This window comes from Rosa chinensis, chromosome 1, assembly GCF_002994745.2.
Source record: "Rosa chinensis cultivar Old Blush chromosome 1, RchiOBHm-V2, whole genome shotgun sequence".
NCBI classification, from domain to species: Eukaryota; Viridiplantae; Streptophyta; class Magnoliopsida; order Rosales; family Rosaceae; genus Rosa; species Rosa chinensis.
In genome coordinates this window covers 21,388,312-21,410,344 of record NC_037088.1, presented here as the reverse complement: position 1 = coordinate 21,410,344, position 22,033 = coordinate 21,388,312, and the positions used below count along the sequence as shown (strand labels likewise).

The 22,033-nt window shown below is 36.7% G+C and overlaps 1 protein-coding gene across 1 annotated transcript; it reads right to left on the bottom strand.

Moving 5' to 3' along the window:
- Positions 1-5,255: 5,255 nt before the first annotated feature.
- Positions 5,256-8,390, bottom strand: LOC112182499 (alcohol dehydrogenase). Its single transcript, XM_024320997.2, has 10 exons — positions 8,260-8,390; positions 7,517-7,653; positions 7,218-7,264; positions 6,782-7,107; positions 6,592-6,674; positions 6,436-6,511; positions 6,283-6,344; positions 5,865-5,960; positions 5,613-5,774; positions 5,256-5,496 (listed from the first exon to the last, which is right to left on the bottom strand). The coding sequence occupies exons 1-10, from the start codon at positions 8,297-8,299 to the stop codon at positions 5,380-5,382; spliced, it is 1,146 nt and encodes a 381-aa protein (XP_024176765.1). The 5' UTR covers positions 8,300-8,390; the 3' UTR covers positions 5,256-5,379.
- Positions 8,391-22,033: the final 13,643 nt, after the last annotated feature.

Genomic DNA, 22,033 nt, shown 5'->3' with positions numbered 1-22,033 from the left:
AGTGGGTGTGGGACTGTGGGCATGGGGCGAGGTGAAATGACTTATTGTTTTTATTTCCTATTTTCTTCTAAAAACGTTGTTTTCCCTTCCTCTATTTCTCACTACAATTCGGCCATTTCTTCCTTTATCATCTCTTCACCACCGTCCTATCTTAAAATCCATATCCAAAGTTGTGTAAATCATCTCATCTTCCACATTCAACTCCCCATTTCAATCGTGCTACTTGCATGAAAGCCGTCCGCTTTGTCTGTCAAAGATTCCAGCATCAACCGCACCCAGTCTAGATATCAAAGGGTTTTGATGTTCATGTCTATGTATGTCTGATTCAGGTGTTGATAGCACCTCAACCTTGTTTGAAGATCTCCTACATCCTCTGCTCCTAACGCTTGGCTGTAAAACTTTAGCTCGTAGAGATTAGTGTTTGTATGCAAAACATATTTCTAGCTACAAGATTTGATATTTAGGTTGGGGGAGTAATGACCTGCACAAAAGTTAGTACTCAATTTAAAACCCTACTAATGTAGTAAGAATAAGTAGGGATCGTTCTTAACCAGAGATTAGGGCCTAATTAATTCCTGAAAAATAAAACGTTAGCAAAACAAATTAAAGAATATCTTTACATTATTTACAAAAATACAAGAAGGTGATTTATGATTTATTTAATTTAACAACTAAGTAATTATATACACATGACACATCAAAACACAAAATCAAGTAGAATTTATGGATGGAACGAAATTAGATAGGATTAACCACTATTAACACATTGGCAAGGTTTCAAACATCAAATCACGAATCAAAATATGTTATAGCATAGAATCAATCAAGAACAAGGATGACCGCATACAAAGTTCTTTTTACTTCCCTTAATTAAATTAACTAGATGAACGCACCATAGTTAACCCTATTAATCATGCAATCACTAGTGGTAGCTAATCACTAACAAAAACACTTTCAGCGCATTAAGAATCATGGAAGTTTGATCAATTCAAGCTAAGAACACAAGTTAGAACGCTAATCACGCATGCAAGACTCATTGTTAATTTACCTAAGTAATTTTAGGTTTTCCACCGAATTTATCAAAGCCTAAAACGCGAGCACCTTAATATGGATTCAATTATATGTTTATCAACCTCAGTATGCATCCAAAGATCAATTAGCACATAAAAGATGGGATTGAAGCTCGAAATTAACAATTATGCAAGACATATATGAAATCGCAATTTTTCAACTTGAAAACCTAAAACATGGTTCATAGTATTCAAAAATCACATACTAAAATCAACACTTCATCAACCATAGAAATCGCAATTCATAAAACCAAGAAGGAAAACCAAATCGCAATTTATTAAAAACCCGAAATAGTTTACAATCCAAAAACCGAAAACAAAAATAGAGTTTCATGGTTACATTTTTTGATCTTCAAGGATGCAAGAAGCTTAAAAAAGTGGTGGAATGGATGAGGATCATGGTAAGGATGCTTGAATGGAGAGGAGGATGCTTCAGGGCCTTGAACTTGGATTTCTTTGAAGTTGCCGAAACTTGGAAGAAAATGGGGAGTGTTTGTGGCTTTTGATTATGAATTTTGTGGTGTGTTGAAGAGCTTCACAAACCTCTTTTATATAGTGAATGGCAAGGGCTAGGGTTCCCTTGAATTTCTCTTGAGTTGCATCACTTCTGCCAATAAGAAAATTTCATAAGAATTGGAGAGCGCAAGTAACCTTGAATTTGCCGAATTCTTCCTTGTATCTAGACCTAATTTCGGCCTCCTTACATGTAGAATGGAATTAGGAATCATAAGTCAATATTTATTCCTCTATTTTCTGCTCCAAAATTCCCTAGAAATTCGAAAATATCCCATAATATACCTTTGCCGAAATCTTTGATATTCCTTGTAATTCTCACGGCAAAAAGCAATCCTAATGGACCAAGAATTCATCTAAGACGTCAAGAAGGATCTAGAGACTCATGTGCATGTCACATGCTTCAAACTTTGGGTCAGACTCTGCCAAATTGGGCCAATTTGAAATCTATATTCATTATTGCCGAAATTCCTTCAATATCTAGAACATTCTTGAATTATCTTGAGTCATCTTCAAGACACAACATCTCCTAGCGTCACCAGGTCCCCTAAACTATTACTCAATTGACATTTTGATCATTATATTTTTAAATATATCACTTTAGCCAGTCAATTTTACATTTATTTTTCACTTTAGTCACTGCAGGTAAATACTCCATTACACATCGTTGAAACTAAGAATATTTTGGTCCAATTACTAAAAAATATTAAAACTCAAAATAATTTAAAAAGAAAAAAAAATACATCGTTAAAATTCACTACTTTTATTTAAGAAAGTAGAAGGATCAAGCTTAGTGTCGTTAGCCAAATAGTCACCCTCAAATATAAGGGACAAGTTATACTGTAGGGGATATCATATTCAAGGGATTGGAAAACTCACTCTAGCTAGGGAAACCTAACGGATGCTAAATGAATATGCAAATGTACAAATCACAAACAATGGCTCACAAGTGAACAAAAATTCATAGTGATTATATGCAAGGTGGAGTAGTGAATTGATTTTGGTTTTGGAGATGATTTGATTAGGAAACAACTAAATGAATACTTGAAATGTAAACTAGGCTAAGCTAAAGTAGATGTACTGAAATAGATGGGATTAGGACTTAAGATTTTCATCTCTAGCCTTTCTTGCAAACAATGATGCTTCTATAGTGAATGATGTCATTTTAATTAGCCAATTTCTCTCCTTGCATCCCTCTCGGATATGACAAGGGATATGCTCCTTTGATGATGTCAAGCAACCCCTCTTAGGTGTAACTTAACTACTTAAGTCATGCATTTCAATCCGGTTAGATATCTAATGCATTTACCTAAGTGCATAAAGCTTGGAGATGAAGAAATTATGCAAATCAATCATGCTTATCTTTAAGTTATTGTAGTTTACAACCCTAACATGTACATATGATATGCTATCATGCTTTAAACAACCAAGGTTAATTAAGCCCTATTTGTTTATCATATTATGGTAAATATTCATACGCAAATTGATTAAGTTCCTAAACAATCAACTCTTGAACTAGCATGTTAAGTTACTAACGGAAAGTGCATCAAACATAATATTTAGGGCTAAATACGAATTACTACCCTGTGGTATAAGTCCAAAATCAATTCAGTCCCTGAATATTTAATTTCATCAAAAACACCCATGCATTATGATTTATCATCCAATAGGTCCTTCCGTCTTACTTCCATCAAATGGAGCCGTTAAACAGCTTACTTGGCATGCCAAGTCAACTCTAGTGGGACCCACATGAAAGGTAAAATGCCAAAATTAACCCTGGCCCTCTTTAAACCCAGGCATCACCCAAAGCCCCTGTTATGCAGCTTTCTTTCTTAACACAGTCCCAAATCGAAAAAAATTTCGAGAAACCCAGAAACCTAACTCTCTTGCTTTGAAGTTAGGTTTCTGGGTTTTTAATGAAATTGAATTGGAACACTAAAATCCTCAATAAAAAACAAAGCAATCTCGCCGGCCATAAAGCCCAACACAATAAACGAAGAGAAGCCCATGTAGGCTTTCAAGAACTTAGTGCATCAAAAATAGAACAGAATGACCAAAACAAAAGTGACCAGAGTGACCATAGCCACAAACACAAGAGAGTTCAGAAGGGCACCTACGAATTTGTCCCAGGTGGAGATCGAAGTGGTACATGGAATTAACGATGATGGTTGAAGATGAATCGGAGCTTAAAACCGAGACCAATATGACAACGAGTAACATGCAGATGGAGACAAGGGTGATGATTCTGACGAGTTCTTCGCCGAGAGTTTCAAGAATGCTTGTGGGTCTTGGGTTTTGGGCCATTGGGTGGTCATGAATTGGGTCGATTTGGGTTGTTGGGGTGGTCCAGGTGATCGGAGAGATTTCAGAGTTGCGATAAGGAAGTTTATGAAGGTTTTGGTTGTTTAACTTGACCGTTTGGCCAATTATGACCTAATGGTGTTGGGTAAGGAAGAGATGAATGAAAATGAATGGTTTGTGGCTCGGTGTGTGGGCACATAACAGGGGCTATAGGTGATGCCTGGGTTTAAAGAGATCCAGGATTAATTTTGGTATTTTACCCTTCATGTGGGTCCCACTAGAGTTGACTTGGCATGCCAAGTCAGCTGTTTAATGGCTCCATTTGACGGAAGCCAGACGGTAGGACCTATTGGATGATAAATCATAATGCAGGGGTGTTTTTGATGAAATTGAATGTTCAGGGACTGAATTGATTTTGGACCTATACCATAGGGTAGTAATTCGTATTTAGCCCTAATATTTACACCAATGTCATACGAAATTGGTTAGGGCATTCAACCCTAACTCCAACAAACTAACTACTCACTCATAATCAAATACATAAGTTCCGACATGTTTATGAACATCAAACTAAAAAGTATGGATAGAGAAATGATTAGTGATGATCAAGTTGAGGATGGTGTAGATGAGCTCATGAAGACATTGACATGGTGCTAATGGTGACGGTGATGATGATTCCTCAAGTGATTCTAGACTCTTCTTCAGTCTCCTCGCTTGATTGTAGAGATGATTGAATGATACTTGATGTATATGAAATGGAATGGGTAGATGGAAAAAAATGATGAATTTGGTAGTGGTGGTAATGGAAATTATGGATTGAATGTGGTGGTGATAATGGAGGTTATGGATTGAAGGTGGTGGTGATGGAGGTTTGTGGAGGAGATACTAGTGGATTGTGTATAGAATAAAGAGAGAAAAAGATGTTATGGCTAAGTATGGGTGATCATCTTACTTATAGGGAGATGAGATGCTTAAATAGATGGAGAGAGATGTGTGAAATCATTATCAGAATCAAAAGGGAGCAGCTATAACCTTATAAGAAGCACGGATGTGAAGCATGAGAGTAGTATTAGATCCCAAAACCAAGGGAAAAGAGTATGAGAGTGATGGTGTAGATTAGAGTAGGTAATGATGAGTGAGAGATAGTGATTAAACCTAAAACATAATAGATTTTGAAGTGATGATGATGGCGGACCTTAGGATAATTGAGAGTAGAAATGGTATGAGAAAGATGGAAGAAATGTATGGTCGAGTAGGAACAAAAAAGTTCGAAATTTGATCATCATAGAATGATAGTGGGAGCGCTGTGATTAATGAAGAGTACCATGACAATGCGATATGTAGCGCGACCGTAGAGAGAACAGAACAGAATAACATGTAGAACATTATACAACTTTTCATTACTTAAAGGAAAGACATCCAAACTATTGCAAATTCCACACGCACTCTTTCGATTAACATAAAAACAAAGAAAACAAAGTAGAGTAGAACTGCTCTAATGCTCCATGCGGATGATGCACCGGATTCCCTGTCCTGCCAGCATGTACTCAAATGCCTTGTTGATCTCAGAGAAAGGAACAGAGTGAGTGATAAATTTGTCCAATTCCATCTCCTGCAGACCAAATTAATTCCCATGTCAAATTAATGTTTTCTACTCGTATCTAAGAACCCATCAGAGCTAACATGAAGCCAGTTGTAGAATGGACGGCTGAAAGAAAGTGCGATTACCTTGTTCATGTACTTCTCCACAACACAAGGCAGATCGGTGCGGGGCTTGTAGTTACCATAGAAAGTACCCTTTAGAGTCCTCTCATTCAAGAAGTTCATCGGATGGGTTTTGAACGCATCGTCTTTGTTTGGCACTCCAACAAGTACAGCAACTCCCCAACCCTAAATTTGGACAAAAGAAAATAAGTTACAATGTTAAACGTCAAGAGCAACCAATCAACAAGAACATGGAAGCATTAAGTAGATGCTTACATCATGAACACATTCAAAGGCAGAGATCATAGCCTGGATGCTTCCAGTGCACTCAACACTCCTATCAACTCCACCATTGGTCATCTCAGCTATCACCTTTATGCCAAAACTCAACTGTTAGTCTCTGTTATACAGTAATCACCACTGACTTTAAGTCCAATTGAGGAGTCATTATGTATTTGATTCAGTAAACCAGTAGTATAAATACATCGATGCAGAATTGAAATTTTCAAGTCAAGTCCTCAACAGATCTTATAGGGTGGAGTGATCTTTTACAGTGTGCAGTGCAATGAAATAAGAAAATACATTCTGAAGTGCAAGCACAACTGAGTAGTGCTAACCGAGAAATGAGACAAATGCAAATGCTGGGCTAATCAACTAGCAAGAAATACAAACAAAGAAAATCTTCTGTACTCACCTCCTGAACAGGTTTGTTATGATCTTTTGGATTCACAAATTCATTCACCCCAAACTTCTTGGCTGTCAAAAAGTGACAAATCAGTACTTCAACAAACCTTTAACATTCTATAAAGCAGAGTATTTCCTGAACATGAGTAGGCATTGTCTATACCTTCCTCAAATCGGTTGGAGTTCAGATCAACCCCAATGATCCTTGAAGCCCCAGAAACCCTTGCACCTTCCGCAGCCTAAATTGCATAAAAAAGATCATCAGAATAGTTCTAAATAGCTGAAGAAATGGAACAGAGAAGAAATAAGAATAACTTACAGCAAGACCAACAGCACCCAATCCGAAAATTGCAACAGATGAACCCTTTTTCGGCTTTGCAACATTTACAGTAGCACCAAAACCTTTTGAACACATATAGAACGATTCATTACTAAGATATACAAGTAACGAAACCAGCGATATATGTTCCACGGTAACGATTAAATGTGATAAGTTTGTTCAGCCGAACCTGTACAAATTCCGCAACTAAGAACACAAACTTTGTCAAGAGGCGCTGCAGGGTTGATCTTCGCAACGGAACCAACATGTGAAACAGTGTATTCACTGAATGTAGAGGTACCAACAAAGTGATAAATTGGCTTTCCATCCTTGGAAAACCGGGTCTGGCCATCATTGAGCATAGTACCCCTGTCGGTATTAATCCTTAGGAGATCACACATGTTGCTTTCCTCTGACTTACAATGTGCGCACTCCTTGCATTCTCCGGTGAACACCGGGAGGACATGGTCTCCCGGTTGGAGTTCAGTTACACCCTCACCTACGCTTTCCACGATTCTAAACAAAAAATCGCAAGCAAAAGTAAATATACCATATGAAAGGGAATTAAAAGCATAGTATTAATTTTCCTGTTAAAAAATAGCTTTAAGATTCAAAGATACACATACCCTCCAGCTTCATGACCAAAAATCCGAGGGAACAGTGGATTTTGTCCCTGTGACACAACAGAATTGTTTCAGTTCCAACATATGACGTCTATAATCTTCAAGGCTAGAATCGCATATTTAAATTCATCAACAATATTAGATAAATAGTGACATATTATAAATTTAAAAACGGAACAACTTCACTGATGGATTCCCATATATGAAACTAAACATTATGCTGAAACTCATACTGAGAAATCAGTTCACTGTACCTAGTTCAAACATTGATGGACATAGCTTTAATAAGTTTAAATATTTACCTTTGCTTCCCAGAAGTATACATCAGTGTGGCATAGAGCCGTAAAGAGGATCTTCAAGCGTACTTCATGTTTCTGGGGTGGTGCCACCTCCACTTCCTCAATAACCAGCGGCTTCCCAGCTTCCCAGGCTACCGCAGCTACAATCCACATATGCCATCATCAATTAGCAACAATTATATAGTCAAAATCAGTGTTCTCACTTCTCACAAAAGGAATTAACTACAAGACCAAGACATTTGAGTGTGGTAACAAATTGTAGAAATGAAAACAAACAAATTTCTTTATCAGATGTTTCACTGCATTGCCAGATAATAAAAGTAGTGTTTTTAACCAACTTTAGAGATCTCCCCGCATTACCATTCTCCTAAAATCTAATCAAGCAAAAGTTACAAAACCAGAGGAAGCCCAAGCCACTAGATGTTCAATTTACTAAAATGAAGCTGCTTATCGCAAGATGGTACAAATCTTAGACCAAAAGACAGAGTGATCATTACGATTCCCACTAACATTACTAAAGAACAGAATGAATGACACCCCCTTATGAGATACGGAAAACCCAATAATATCTTTGAAGTAAAAAAGAAAAGAAAAAAGGTGGAGTCATGATCATAAGCAAAAAATCACTAATGGGAAAGACCATCAACAGATCAATAGGGCGAAAATAACACAGTGGATCTCAGATTAGGGAATCAAACAGAAGGGTTTAGCAAGAAACAACGATCAAAGTGTCTAACATGTTTTACCTTTGCACTTGATCACCTTGCCAGCAGTACTGTTGGACATGGTTGAAATGTTTATGTCTGTTTGTGAGAGTAGAGTTCAGAGAATGTTTTGGATCTGAAATGGGACGTGAGTGGCGGTTTTTATAGTACGTGTGACTATGACAACAAAACCGCATAAGCCGTATGTACGAGAATACCATTTTCGTGTTGAGGAAATTACAACCTTGGAAAGTACGAATGTCAATGAAATTTTGTGATTCTGTGGAAGCCAGTTTTGGTATTACAATTACGAGCGCTAGTTAAACCGGACAAGGTTTTGGTTCTTACTTCTTCCAGCGGCGCCGTTGTTTCTCAGCCACTGCCACGGGGCCCCTTTTTTTGTGCTTGTTACTTCGGCTTTTCGGTATGGAAGGGAACGTGGCTTCTTCATCATACGTGTCTGCCAAGTCTTTTAATTAAACTAGAAAATATGCTCACGCTTTGCTGCGGAAAATGTGGAAGAGAGTAATTGCTTGAATGGATGGTAATGTTGTTAATATTATAGAATTATATACCAGAAATTCTTATGTAAAAGCACGCAGGGAAAAATTCTAGAGGAATTGTTTTTATTGAAATTATGTTCTTAAGTGAGGTACATTATGGCCAAAATTTTGTATTACAATGCATAAATTGAATTGAAGTATGCTCCTGAAGTAGCTGTTGATGGAGTTTTGTCTTGAATGGATGGAGTTGTGTGTACAGTCCTGCAAAATATTTGAAGAATTAGTAAGAATAGCATTATTATATTTGAGGTTAATTTTTCTTATTCATAGAAGTAAAATAGTTTAGAGAAGGTAAGGGGAACATGAATGGAATGACACGATTATATGTGGATTGAAAAGCAAATGCAGATAAACAACTAAAGTTCAATTAACCACAGTTCTGCAGAAGCTTCTGTATCAAGGAAAAGTAATTTGATTGAAAAATGAAAAGGATCAGAGATTATAGTCGGATAAGCACCACATCCTTGGACATTTGTGCAATTGGTAATTAGAAACAGTGCAATGATAAAACCCAACAGAACATCAGTTACTGGCAAATGAAGGGAGTATACTACTTTGCTGCAATTGAACACTATGCCTCCATTTTTACATTAGTTAGACGTTGAAGCACAATAATTAACAGTCTAAAGGTAAGAAATTAGCTGATCATTAAGGAAGAATCCCGGGGACTTTTTAATTAAACTGAAGATGCATTCATACATGTATAGAGCTTTTAATTAGCCTAGGGATGTTTATGAATATTGTATATTAGACAGAAGATGGATTAGAAACAGTAGGTGTTCATCTTAAAGCACCGTTTATATAGAAACTGGTTCCGGATATCAAATTTGTGTGGAATCCAACGTGGCAATCTACTGCCAACATGGTCTGTTTCAAGTTAATTGGCTTTAAATCCCAGACATACATTATATGGACAAAGAAAGCTGAAGCTGAAGTATAAGATCTTTAGTCACTCACAGTGAGGTTTCCGGTCAAAATCTAGCTAATTCATCTGTTCATCTGCCACCAAACAATGACGGTAGTTTCATCAATACACCACAAAATTGAGCATGACTAAGTCACTAAGGTGATCTGGCCAAAAAAACCTCCACTTAATGCAAGTAGTATCACAAAGCATTGATATAATAACTAATCTTTTGATCACAAAATCCCAAATTTCACATCAAATAAATACAGCAACAATGATACAGAAGCTTAATATCCCACCATATACAACTTTCCAGTCTAAACTACATAAAAACAACAAATTACATTTTTAATACCTAAAAACAAATAAAGAAAGAAAAAAACAGTAAAAACAATTATCACCACTTCTAATTGCAAAGTCTAATCCTTGAGGATCATAACGCAGCATACCAAATATGATCAATAAATTGCATACTTTCTTTGTAGCTATCTTATTTCTCAAAACCCAGCATACCAAAAATATGACATTATAAGAACGAAAGGTGATTCAACAGAGCAAAAACACCCAAATATTCCAATGAACAATATTTAGAACTGCGGAAGACAACCAAACAACAGATCAAACTGAAAACCCATAATAACACAATATTGAGATCCAAGAACAATCGACCGTGACAATAGCGCGACAAAATTATCAACTCAAAGCTTCAAATTCTGGAATCTTACCGATTTCAGGCCCTATTCTTCTTTCCTAGATATTCCAGTGAACAATATTTAGAACTGCGAAAGACAACCAAACTACAAATCAAACCCAATTCCAGCAAAAAACAACAAAAACGCAACCCCCAAAATCTAACCAAATGAAAGCTTCAAACTTTAGAACCTTACCGATTTCAATCCCTCCTCTTCTCTTTTCTACCACAGCTTCAAAAGAGGAAAAACTTTGTCATCACCAAAAGAGGTTAGACTTTCAGACCAAAAAAAAAAAAAAGGAGGTTAAACTGAACAGAAAATGTGCAAGTACTTTCATATGAGGATAAACTGACAATGCAGCATGTCATTTCGAACCAAGATATTAGTCCTCTGTAAACAATCTATACATTTCTTCTATATTTCTTAGGCCAGAAAAATCAACAGTGTTTTTAAATACTAACAACTGAATACAGACTTTAAATGGCAATCAATTAGAAGAAATTATAAAACAAAGACACAAATCAAACCTTGGAAGAACGAAAACTCAACTCATCCCAAAACCTTGGAAGAAAGTAACCCTAAATTGCCTAAATAATAGAGAACAATCCCAGATTTCTTACCATATTATAATCCAAAAAAGAAAGAAAAAGAAAGGAGACTACCATATTACAAAACTTCCTTTCAATTACCATTTTTGGATTTATTTCCACAATCATATTAACAAATTTCATTTCCAACCAAGTGAATCCTGGATGACGTCTATATCAGTGGCATCAAACAAAGTTGTCTGTTAAACCAAGGATTTATCATTTTATAAACATTTACAACAATGATGATCATAATAAACATGATAAATATACCATCGATTTGAATACCAAATTTGACTTCTACCAAAACAAACAGTATCTTCCTTTACTTTGAGTATTGAGACCATCTGTAGATATAAACAGACTATTTATGTGTTGTTGAATTTAGGCAACAAGGGATTTAAAGTGTAAAAGCAGAGGGACCCAAAACACGAAGAGGAATTTTAGATTCACTTCAAATCATAATAAACCCAGCAATCTAAGTACATTAAGACTGTTATGAGGAATTTTCATCCAAACCTCTCAAATAAACAACTCACCTTCCAGACAAAGAAAGACAGAGGCAGGCACTACACTTCCAACACAGAAAAGAAGAAGAGAAAAACCTCTATCTGCAATCAATCAAATACAAATTCCTCAGAAAAACCAAACTTTCGAATCAAGATGAGTGAGGCGCAATGTGTAAAAAGGAGAATGAGTGAGGTTCTACTTTCTGCAAGTCTCTCTCTCTCTCTCTCTCTCTCTCTCTCTCTCTCTCTCTCTCTCTCTCTCTCTCTCTCTCTCTCTACCCCGCAATGTTTCTCTCTCACTCTCTCTCTACCCCGCAATGTTTCTCTCTCAAATTGAGAAGTAAGAAGCTGGTAAGAAGCTGATCGAAATGGGTGTGCTAGACTATCTATCAGAAAATTTCACAATAAGCTCCAAATCCAAAAAGAAACACAAAGCAATACCAGTATCATCCAAACCTCTCAAATAAACAACTCACCTTCTAACACAGAAAAAGAAGAATAGTAAAACCTCTATCTGCAATCAATCAGATACCCTTGCGCATATAATCTAACTTGAAAACAAACTGAATCTAATCAGAAACAAAAGCCAAAGGAGAAAGAAAAGTCAAAAAATAAAAAACAAAAATGCCTACCAAGAACAGGAAATAAAATTAATAAAGTAATCGTAACTGCCACATGACTGCTAGCACTACTTTAATACATGAATACAGGCATTAAAATATTTCTAAATCTCATTAAGCAAATAAAGAGAACACAAAGTCAAGCCGTGAATCGCAATGTATAAAAAGAAAAATGAGTGAAACTCTACTTTCTGCAAGTCTCTTCTTCTAAGCACTATATGTACAAACCCAACGAAACACTAAATTCGTAAAACCCCTAATTTTCTCAACTCCTTGATCCCAGAAATTGTGACAAACAAAATGCAGATCCAATTTCAACAAAGCATAAAATGATTCATGAAATGAATCCCTCAATAAACAAAGCACTTAATCAATCATGGGTGACTTTGGGCTCAAAAACCAAACTTTCGTCAGAAACAAATTCCTCAATAAACCTCTATATTTACATTTTGAAGCAATCAATCAAATACAAATCCTTAGAAAAACCAAACTTTCGAATCAAATAGCGGACACCCAAAACCTAATCAAACCAATCAACCCGCCCCCACTCTTTGTCAATTCAACTCAGACATCGAACAAACCCATCAAATTAAACATACCCGGAACAAAAGGGAAGGAAGTAAAGCAATTGACCTGAAAAACCGAACGATAATTCGCCGCCAAAGACGCAAACAGGAACCTCAGATCTTCAAGCTGAATATGAGTGAAAACTTTGCAATCAGTTCGAGATGAAACTTAATCTGTATGCATGATCTGTTACACAAAGAGCATTACTGTAAGACTGCAGATGAGTTCCAGATCCATCCGTTTATGCGCATCACACACCGAACAGGCGGGAAAAACGAAAAAGCAATGGCAGCCTGAGATTGTGAGTGCAAAGAAAGGGCAAAACCGACCTTTCCACAATGAACAAATGTGAACAGGTAACATCAGTGGTGTTCACCTGATCAATTGCTGACTAAAGAATTTATGCTCAATAACCCTTAGATTTACATCTAAGGGTGGAAAACAAAACACCTCAACTTAATATAATTCTCTCTACCATTGGATTTACATCCAAGGGTGGTTGAGCATTATTTTCTTGGTCAATAACTGACCAGGTGAACATTTTCGCAGGTAACATTCCTTTAGTATATTTAGAAGGATTCTTGACCCAAAACACTAAAATTGACAAAAATCATAAAATGATGATATTACCCTCAACTCAATACTACCATCTACCACTCATCATCCTCTCTCTCTCTCTCTCTCTCTCTCTCTCTCTCTCTCTCTCTCTCTCTCTCTCTCTCTCGCGACCAGCGCTCTCATCCCTCTCCGATTCGACGATATCTCTCTCTCTCTGCAGACCGGCGGCAGCAGGAAGAAGAGTTCGGCCATCTCCGATCCAAACGTCCGGCCATGGCTGTTTCGATGTTTCCGAGTAGCGCACGAGGCACACGAAGTTGTCCCCAGCATGATCCAATCACCAGAGCTTCCAACCAGCGGAGATGGTGTTGTCGAGGAGGAGTCAAGATCCCGCAATCAGATCGGGTTTCGAGAAGGCTTTGGGCTTGAGCTCCCGGAGGTCGTCAACGACCTCATACACGACCCCTGCCTCGCCGGAAGACTACTTCCTGTCCCGGGTCTGCAGCCAGAAAGATGGGAGAAGAGGACATGGGTGCCCAGATCAGATTTTTTTTTTTTTTTAAGTAGGAAAGGAAAAAAAGTTTTAAATGTCCCAATAGACGTCTATTGGAGGGCAATAGATGTTTTTAAATTGATATAGTCTCTTTGTTTTTTTTTTAATCAAAGTTTTTTTTGTCTAATTTTAGGAAAATTAGTTCCCATTCCGGCTATCGAAAATTCTATTGGAGGGCAATAGACTTCTATTGGGGGGCAATACATAGCTGATAGTGGTCTATTGCGGGGTAATAAATATCTATTAGGGGGCAAAAAACATCTATTGGGGGGCAATAGAGGTCTCTATTAGGAGGCAATAGATGTCTATTGAGGAAAAAAAAACATTTCCGGTTAGATTTTCAGCAAATTCCGGTAGGCGGCAGCTAGTGACCAGATTCCTGGGAAAGTTGGCAGGAATCCGGCGACCGGTGACCAGGCTCCAGCAAAGTCTCCTATGATTTCTCTCTCTCTCTCTCTCTAAGTAACAAAAGAGTGAGGGTAAATGCCCACAAGATAGGCCAAATGCCCAAAAACGAAGCTTCAGAAATTTATCACCCAAGAAAACAAAGGCCAGACAAAAAGTTTTTATTTTTTTTGTTTTTAGTGACTGCAACATAGTTATTTACAAGGTTCTTGAACCGTAACCCCATTTTTAGAGAAAATATAGCTAAAAATTTACAGAAATGATCTACGCATAAGAACCTAAAAACTGAAAGGTCGAAATGTCGATTTGTAACCAAAAAGCCTTTTTTTTCTTTTAGTGACTGCAAGATAGTTATTTACAGGGTACCATAACCTCATTTTTAGAGAAAATATAGCTGAAAATTTGTAGAAATGATTTACTCACAAGGACCTAAAAACTGAACGGTCGAAATATCGATTTGCGATAAAAAAAAATTGGTCTGATGAGTCATCCCTTTTGTCATTTTAAGGGAACTTTTTGTGGGGTCCATTTTTTAATTGCATTTCGGCATCAAGACCGTTCGTTTTTTAGATCCTAATTTATAAATCACTTTTGCAAATTTTCAACCAAATTGAAGATCGTTAAGGTATCGAATTAGATTAAATCAATGGACGAACTGAATCTGTCTAACCTAAACCGTTCATGCTTATAATTGTAAATTGCAATTATAAATGTCTTAATGATCATCAATTTGGCTAAAATTTACATAAGTGATCTACTCATATAAACCTAAGATTTGAACGGTCGAGATCTCAATATGTGATCAAAAAGTGAATCTAATAAGTGACCCCTTAGACCATCTCCAACAGATTGGTCTTTTTCACGTGGAGACATTTACTGGTAACAAAAGAAGTATGGAAGCACTCCAACCCATGGGTCTTATCCTATGTGTAAATGACATATGGAGTTGGACTGTCAAATTTGATAGACCAAAATCAATCTGTCTTTTGTTTTTTAATCATTATCTCTCTATCTTCCTTCTCTCTCTCTCTCTCTCTCTCTCTCTCTCTCTCTCTCTCTCTCTCTCTCTCTCTCTCTCTCTCTCTCTCTCTCTCTCTCTCTCTCTCTCTTCTTTCCCCACAGAGCTTCTTTCTCTTTCCTTTTCCAGTTCTGCATCTTCTCATCTTCTCAGGCCTTGGAAGGGTGGCTGTTGCCGCCCAATTCCAGATCCACAGATCATTCAAAATTGAATCGAGGGACTAGTGAGTGAGTAGTGACAGACTGAGAAAGAATCCGGCGATGGCCGGGTCGACTCAGCTTGAGCAAGTCGTGACGACTCTTGGCCCCGACCCCCTCCCCTCTTTCAAAACCCTAATCTCCTACCTCCTCTGCCCCTCCTATTTTGAAAGCCTAATCTCCTCCCTCTTCTCCTCCAATTCCGAGCAGCGATCCGTGGCCGATCTCGTCTTCAACATCTGCAAAAACTACGATCCCGACTCACTCTCCCTCACACTCGCTCACCTCCTCCGATTCTCGCCCGCACCGGACTCCCGATTCATCTCCGCCGTCCTCCTCCACAATCAAATCCGCCTCTGGCGAAGCCTCTCTGAGAACACACAGTCCATGATACAACAAGAAAAACAGAGAAGAAGAAGAGTGAACATGACTAACCACGAAAGAGGAGAGATAAGAAGAAAGAGGAAAAGTGTTTATATATATATATATATATATATATATATATATAAATTTATAAACAAATAATAAAATAATATTTGAATTTAACACATCTATTGGAGTATAAATTTGTCAAAATTGACAATTGCCACCTCAACCTTCAAATTCAAATTTGACATAGGCATTTTGACTCAACCATTGGAGATGCTCTTAGAATGACTAAAAAAAAGTGATCTCTCATTAAAAGCAATCCTTGAATCTGAGGGCTGAAAATAAATGTACTATTTTAAGTTGTTATAGTTTCTGTTTTTGTATTTAATATATGTGGTTGAAATGCAATTGTCCCTCACAGTTCCTTAAAATTGTCTCATATATATATATATATATATATATATATATATAGGATCAAGAGAGAACATCTTTACTTTAAGTATTTGAGGATTTTTACTATTTTACATTAGTATATGACCTAATTCAATGATTTCAACCGTTGATCTTTTAGCTTCTTATGCAACTATTGTGTCTACAAAAAATTAACCAAATCCATAATCATTTGGTCACTCAAAAGTGTGTAAACAAATGTAGTCCGTTATATAAAATTAAAATGACCATTGTGCTAATCAAATGGTTAAATGTTTTCCAATTTGGCTAATTTTTTGTAGGATTCATTTGTGTGGGGGTTACTAGAGAATGAATGATGTGATTATTAAAATACATGGTAAAAATAAAAACATCTTCACTTTAAGAGTTTAAGGACTTCCTCTCTTGATTCTCCCTATGTGTTACGTCCCGTATCTCAAATTTACCGGTTTACTAGTCATTTGGACGGTAAACAGTAATTACTTTCACTTTTTACTTTGTTTCGATTTTTTTTTTTTTTTTTTTGAATAAAGGGCTGGTGCGGCTGCCCTCAAGCCTTGATTAATGAAACTGTCGAACACAAGGGGGGACATTGAGCCTAAATCCCTTATTATAATAAGCATCTAGAGAACGTCCTGAAATACTATCATGCGTCTCTACCAAATAACTGTATTCAACAAGGCACCAACTAGCAAAGAGTGCTCTACTGGCGACTCTATTTACTTTCACTTTTTACTTTGTTTCGATACTTTTAGTGGCCCTAAAAGTTGACTTTTTGTTCGGGTCAAAATTTGAGAAAATTTTCATCTGGAAAATCGTAAAGGATGTTAAACTGAGTCTGTTATATGTGGTACATAAAAATTGGAGTTCGTATGCTAAAGTTATGAAAAAAATTGTAAAGTTATTGTTCATGATAAGTTTCTATATGAATGAAAAGTTACTGAAGTAGGTTTTCATTTCCAAAAACCTACCCACTCGGTAACTCCCCCCCCCAGGCCACCTCTCTCCCTCTCTCTCTCTCTCTCTCTCTCTCTCTCTTCAGCATATCTTCGCCTCCAGGCCACCTCACTGATAGGAGCAAAAAGTGTGACGATATTATTGAATATGTGCCTCATTTTAGCCTTGTTTCTCCCTTAAGTTTAGTGTTTTGAGTCATTGAGTCGTTTTTAGAGTCTTGTTGAGTGTTTGGAGTGAAATAAGCGGAAAAAGTAAAATTCATGAAAAATCCTAACTGGATCAGGATTCCTCACTGTCGACTGTTTTTGCGGTCTTTACATTTTATTTTCTCTAGAAAATTCTGATATTCTCCTGCTTGTAGTAGGAAACCTTGCCTGGTTAAACTCTTGGAAACAGCAATGATTGAGTCATAAAATAAAGCATTAAGATATTTGACCAAGCAATGAAGAAGGGAATTAAAGGAGAAAGATGTTTTCAGTTGGGGAATAAAGGAGAAAGAAGTTTTCAGTTGAGGAATAAAAGAGAAAGATGTTTCAACTGGAAAATAAATAAGAAAAAGATGTTTCAGCTTGGAAATTAAAGGAATTGCCCCATTATGAGAGGAGTTAAGGCCTTAAAGGAGATGTTTCAGTTGGAAAATTAAAGGAATTACGATGCAATCCCATCCGTCCAATGATGAAGGGTATGATCGACAAAAGCCAACCAATGCTCCCCTATAAATAGGCAACGTCCATAACAGAATTAGTATCACTTCCCAGCCAAGATAATCACTTCCTGGCCAAAAAATTTTCCGAGACTCTGCCCAATTCACTCTTTAAACTTCCATCACCTACAAGACCGTGACACCATCTATCCATCAATCTACAAAGCTCTAAGGCGCTGAGTCAAGGACGCTCCACCACCATAGCAGAGACGAGTTCATCACCGTGTTGCTAAGCCGCTGAGAAAAGCTTCAAAGTGTAACTATGACTCTACTTACAATTTTTATTTCGGTTTTGTTTGTTTCAATTTGCGAGTTGTGTAATTGGAGACATGAAATTTTCAGAATATTTTTATTAATATTTTTGAGATTTTCAGTTTATTATTGAGTTAATTTCAAGAATTCTTTTATGATGCATGTTACAATCTTGTGCCCTTTTACGTGTTTAGGTAATTTTCAGAGTTAGGTTCATAAGTTTGCATGCTAGAATAACGGAGAGAGTTCTTGTATGTTTGCTTAATTTGCCAAGAGTAATTGTTATTTGTTAAGGCGCTGAGTTAAACAAGTAGTAATTAGTTCTAACGGGTGGTAAAAACTATGTTCAATGGTTAAATGATTCTGGAAATTACATGTTAAATTCTATGTGTAATGGTTAATTTGCACGTGTGAGTTGATTCGAGGGTTAGATAATACTACGAGTTAAGAGAATTACGCTGAGTGTTTTCGAAAATTAGTAGTATTAGGCTTGGTAAGGACTTTTCCGATCCAGGCCTACATTAGAATGAATCAGATAAGTGGATTGATCCGCTGAGGCTTTTCATTTGAGCTCTTATCTAGGCATTTAAGATGGGCACATTTTTGTAGCATGTTGAAATGGATTTTCTGTTTTTACACTTAGTAATTTCCGAGTGGTTTTGGTCAAGGTTAGGGAAGTCGATCATTGTATATAGTTTTATTTGTTTCGTTTTTATTTTAAGTAGATTAGGAACCAAATTTCAAAACCCCCCATTTTATTCTTTTATTTGTTAATTGACCTTTTTGTGTAGGCGTACCCTACAATCCCCGGACTGAACGATCCCTGCTTATCCTATACTGACAACTAAATTGTGAGGCTATTTCAGCCGCATCACTCACGACGTGCAACGGCTTTGTTGGCTTCGCCTCCTCCTCCCCTTGAAGCCTGTGGCAGTGATTTGTGGTGGTTTGGCCGGAAAACAGCCCTATAATCTCAAAAACCCGACTGTAGCTATTTCGGAGTCATCGCCGGTTTCTCTCATTTTTGGCCACCACAGATGACCAAACCACATCCATTAGAAGCGTCTTGAGCCACTCTTTATGCTTTCCAAACCTGTTGAGCAATTTGCAGTGTGGAGGAAGAAATCATAATTGAAAATTCTCATTGTATTTCAAGTTGCTTAATTGTTGGACCACTTAGAGGTATTTTCTGACTTTTCCATAGTTGAGAAAGTTTTTGGAAATGTTAAGACGATGTTGTACATGAAATTTGGTAGCCATTGGTGGTGGTGGGCGGCACACGCCGCCACTGTAGGTGTCGCGTGGAAGCGCGTAGGCCAGGGTTTTGGTCCTTATTTTTAGCCTATTAAATCCTACAATTATTTTAGAGTTTGAGTATGTGAATTTGGTGAAGATTGGAAAAGTTTTGAATCGATTATGAATTTTTGAAAATTTAGAATTTCGATTATCGATTTACGAGAATCCAACCATCGGATTTCTCTCGAATTTGCTTTTGAATTTGCAATGTGGATTGAAGGAGTTGAGTTCAAAGGAGATGTTTAGAATTTCGATTTCTAATTATCATAAATTAAGTCTCGGTTCTTGAAAAGCAATTATTTATTATATTGACTATTCAGGACAACGGATAATGCCAGTTGAAGAAGAAATAATTTGACGGTCGTCGTAACCGGTATCTGTGAGTGGACTTTTGTTTTAAATGATGATGCATGCGTTTGTTTCTTACATTAATGCTTTATTTAATTATCACGTTATATTTCGAGCATATAATTTAATTTCAGAATTTGATTTTCGATTTATCTCGTGGATTTGCTTTCAAGGACGATTTTCGGAGATTGAATATACTTATCTTGATTATGATTTGCGAAGTAGATTTGTGTTACTATTTCTTGGATATTGAGTTTTCGATGGTTTATTTTCGATATATGAGTATTATTAGAATTTATTATTTATGTGATTTTCGACTAATATGTTTTCCGAGGTAAATCCCGGGGATTAATATTATATATTATTAACTGATGTTGAGCTTTATGGATTTATATAGAAAATGAGATTTTCGAGGGATTTATTTATATTTATTATTTCTCACTTATTTCGAGGGAATTTGAGAATATTTTGGCGTGCGGGGCCACGTCATTGGAATATATTTATTTTCTTATGAGGAATTGGGGAAGCCTTATGAATTTATAGATTTACTAGTTTTCAAATGTTTCCTTCACCATACTTTGGTTGCTTTATTTCTAGTTCTCCTCCTCATATGAGTTGCAGTCGAGGCTCCTCCTCACTTACTTTGTGTTTGTGGGTCGAACTTGAGGATAGAGCCTGGGAGGCTCCTTTGTTGTATGGTGATTTCTTCTTCCCCATACTCTACCGTTACTTGACTAGCGAGGCTAGTTTGATTTATTTTAACCAGCAAGGTTGGAATGTTTTCATGAACATTTCGTTTGGCGAGAAATATATTTTAGATATATATTTTATAAATATTGCATGCATCGAGATTTTGGAAATAATGCATCTGTGGGAAAGTATCAAAATTTATTTAATTTAAATTTTTCTATTTATTTATTTATTTTTGTCCACTCACACTTACTTGTTTTTTTCAATACTTTTCCACTGGGCCCTTCGGTTTCAAATGCCCAGTTTGCAGGCTAGATTAGTTGAAGTCAGACGTACTTGGAGTTGAGGCATAGTTGTCACTGCTTCCACATTATAGGATCTATCGATCCTTTACTCTCTTTACTTTTTATTCTAGTATATCTTTTGTTTTAGAATTGTTCTGATAACCTGTGGGATTAATGTTATTAAGTTGAGATTTGTGTAATGTGAATTGGATGATGTTGTGCTTTCGGGAGGAGGATGGCTCCAGGAGTTGAGGATGGTGTTTGACATTAGAAGTGTAAATGTTTTTGTACAGGTTTTTGGTAGTCCATTTTTAGTGGAAGTTCTGCCAAATTTTTGGTAGAATTTCTTCTAAAATCGGTCCCGCAGGGCCATTTCGGATTTCAGGGTGAAATCCGGGGCGGGTCCTGTCACTATATAAGAGCCCTTCTACTGAGGGATCCTTTTTTTTTATTCTTTTCTAGGGATAGGGTATTAGACCAACTTTTCGATCATAGTTTGGCATCTTAACCGTTCAGTTTTTAGGTCCCAATTTGTAGATCATTTCTGCAAAGTTTTAGCTAAATTGATTATCGTTAAGGTATTCAAAATGACAACTTAAGATTACAAGTATGAACGGTTCAAGTTTGAAAGATTTGGTTCGACTATTGATTTAATCTAGTTTGATACCTTAACGATCACCGATTTGGCTGAAATTTTATTGAAATGATCTATATATTAAGACCAAAAAATTGAATGGTTGAGATGACGAAATGTGATCGAAAACTTGGTCTAATGCTCTATCCCTAGAAAAGTCCAAAAAAAAGGATCCCTTAGTGGAAGGGCCCTCCCTATATATATATACAGATTCTATCCAGAGCGAAGCCTCACTCTGAAATTAAAGTGCGAGGTTGGAGTTTAAGGTTACTTTTCGGTCTCATATCCACATCCCGACTGTTCAGCTTTTAGGTACTAATGTATAGATCATCTCTGCAAAATTTCAGCCAAATTGATAGTCATTAAGGCATTGAATTGCCTTAGAGCTAGTACGGTTCAAGTTGGACAGATTCAGTTCGTCCATTGGTTTAAGCGAGTTAGATACCTTATAGATCATTAATTTGACTGAAATTTTGCAGAGATGATCTATACATTAGTACCTAAAAGCTGAACGGTCGGGATGTGGATATGAGACCGAAAAGTGACCCTAAACTCCAACCTCGCATTTTAATTTAGAGCGAGGCCTCGCTCTGGATAAGATTTGTATATATATATATATATATATATATATATATATATATATATAATCACTCAGTAGACTATTTATTAGTTTTTAGG

Bases quoted from the DNA above. Each gene is read 5' to 3' on its own strand.
- LOC112182499 (XM_024320997.2), bottom strand. From the start codon at position 8,299: ATGTCCAACAGTACTGCTGGCAAGGTGATCAAGTGCAAAG. The intron at 5,961-6,282 runs GTGAGTACAGAA...TTTGGCATAAAG, and splicing joins ATAACAAACCTGTTCAGGAG to GTGATAGCTGAGATGACCAA. The intron at 5,497-5,612 runs GTAATCGCACTT...TTTGGTCTGCAG, and splicing joins TGGAGAAGTACATGAACAAG to GAGATGGAATTGGACAAATT.